This window comes from Octodon degus, unplaced genomic scaffold (assembly GCF_000260255.1).
Source record: "Octodon degus isolate 3935 unplaced genomic scaffold, OctDeg1.0 scaffold00140, whole genome shotgun sequence".
NCBI lineage: Eukaryota > Metazoa > Chordata > Mammalia > Rodentia > Octodontidae > Octodon > Octodon degus.
In genome coordinates this window covers 5,537,361-5,538,661 of record NW_004524716.1, presented here as the reverse complement: position 1 = coordinate 5,538,661, position 1,301 = coordinate 5,537,361, and the positions used below count along the sequence as shown (strand labels likewise).

General features: G+C 41.1%; 1 protein-coding gene across 1 annotated transcript in view; it reads left to right on the top strand.

Moving 5' to 3' along the window:
• Capza1 (capping actin protein of muscle Z-line alpha subunit 1) overlaps positions 1-1,301 on the top strand; it is a 27,757-nt gene that overhangs the window by 21,672 nt on the left and 4,784 nt on the right. The window contains exon 7 of the mRNA XM_023701752.1: positions 172-218. Coding sequence (XP_023557520.1) covers positions 172-218 — 47 coding nt within the window. The remainder of the gene's footprint in view (positions 1-171; positions 219-1,301) is intronic.

Below are 1,301 nucleotides of genomic sequence, written 5' to 3'. Positions count from 1 at the left end.
ATGAGCAGAATATATTTATTGAGGGAAAGAAAGCTCCTGTCCGAGAAAGGGACAGGAGGGGGGCCAGAACGAGTAGTCTCCAATAAGACAATATTTTGTGGAAAATAACTATTTTCCAACCCTTCCCCAAATAGAAGAATGACATTAATTTATATCTTTATGAATCGATAGCTAGACAGGCATTATGTGATACATACCTATATCCCAGCACTCAGAATGCTGAGGCAGGAGGATCATGAGTCTGACACTAAACTAAACTACATAGTAAGTTTAAAGCCAGCCTGGACTGTTTATTGACCCCATGCCCACTTGGGTGGGGGGTGTGGGGGGGGTATATGTGTCCTGTGATACTAGGGCTTAAACCCAGGCTTCTCACATGCTAGTGCAAGTGCTATGCCACTAACCTACATCCCCAGAATTTTTTTTTAATAGAAAAGACATTCTCCTAGCTGCTTCCTACACTGTTAGCCCTCACAGTAACATCACAACACCTTACATTGTTTCTAGGAAGCTGTGTGTTGTATGATATGAGATGGGAAGGCTGAAAAGGGCAAACTGGGAACGTGGAATATGGTGAGGGTAGCACACACAGGCCTTTAGTAGTAAGGTCCTTAGGGATCGTTTGTCTCATCTTAAACCACAAATATCTTTAAGGGATGAAAATTTCAAGACATGAGGGCTAGAGAGATACCTTGGCAGTCTAAGCGCCTGCCTGGCAAGTGCAAGGACTGGGTTTGAACCTCAGTACCACATACCATGCCAGTCCTGGGGAACCAACCGAGCATGGTGGTGCACACCTGTAATCCTAGCGCTGGGTAAGCTGAGACAAGGAGGATCACTACGAGTCTGAGCTGCATATTGAGACCCTGTACCAAATATATAAATGAAAGATTTAAAAATTTCAAAGACCTCAAGACATGACAGTATATCAGTATCTTGTTAATTCTTAGATGCAAACCCCATCTTTATTATTCTAAAGCTATATAATTACGGTCAGGTCATTCAAAAGGATTCTGTTTGGAGAATGAAGGTAATGATAGTATCATTTCTACCTCACAAGATTGTTGTAAGTGGGCTGGGGAGATGGCTCAGAAGAATAAGCGCTCAATCCCTGGTCCACCCAAAAAAAAAAAAAAAAAAAGATTGTTGTAAGAATTGAAGGAGCTACTATGAATGGGAACACTTGGTAAACTAGGAATCATTATACAAATGTTAATATGGATTGACTTCAGTATCTTTTTGTTCACTGCTTACATATTTTTTTTAACATTTGTGTGTGTGTGTGTGTGTGTGTGTGTGTG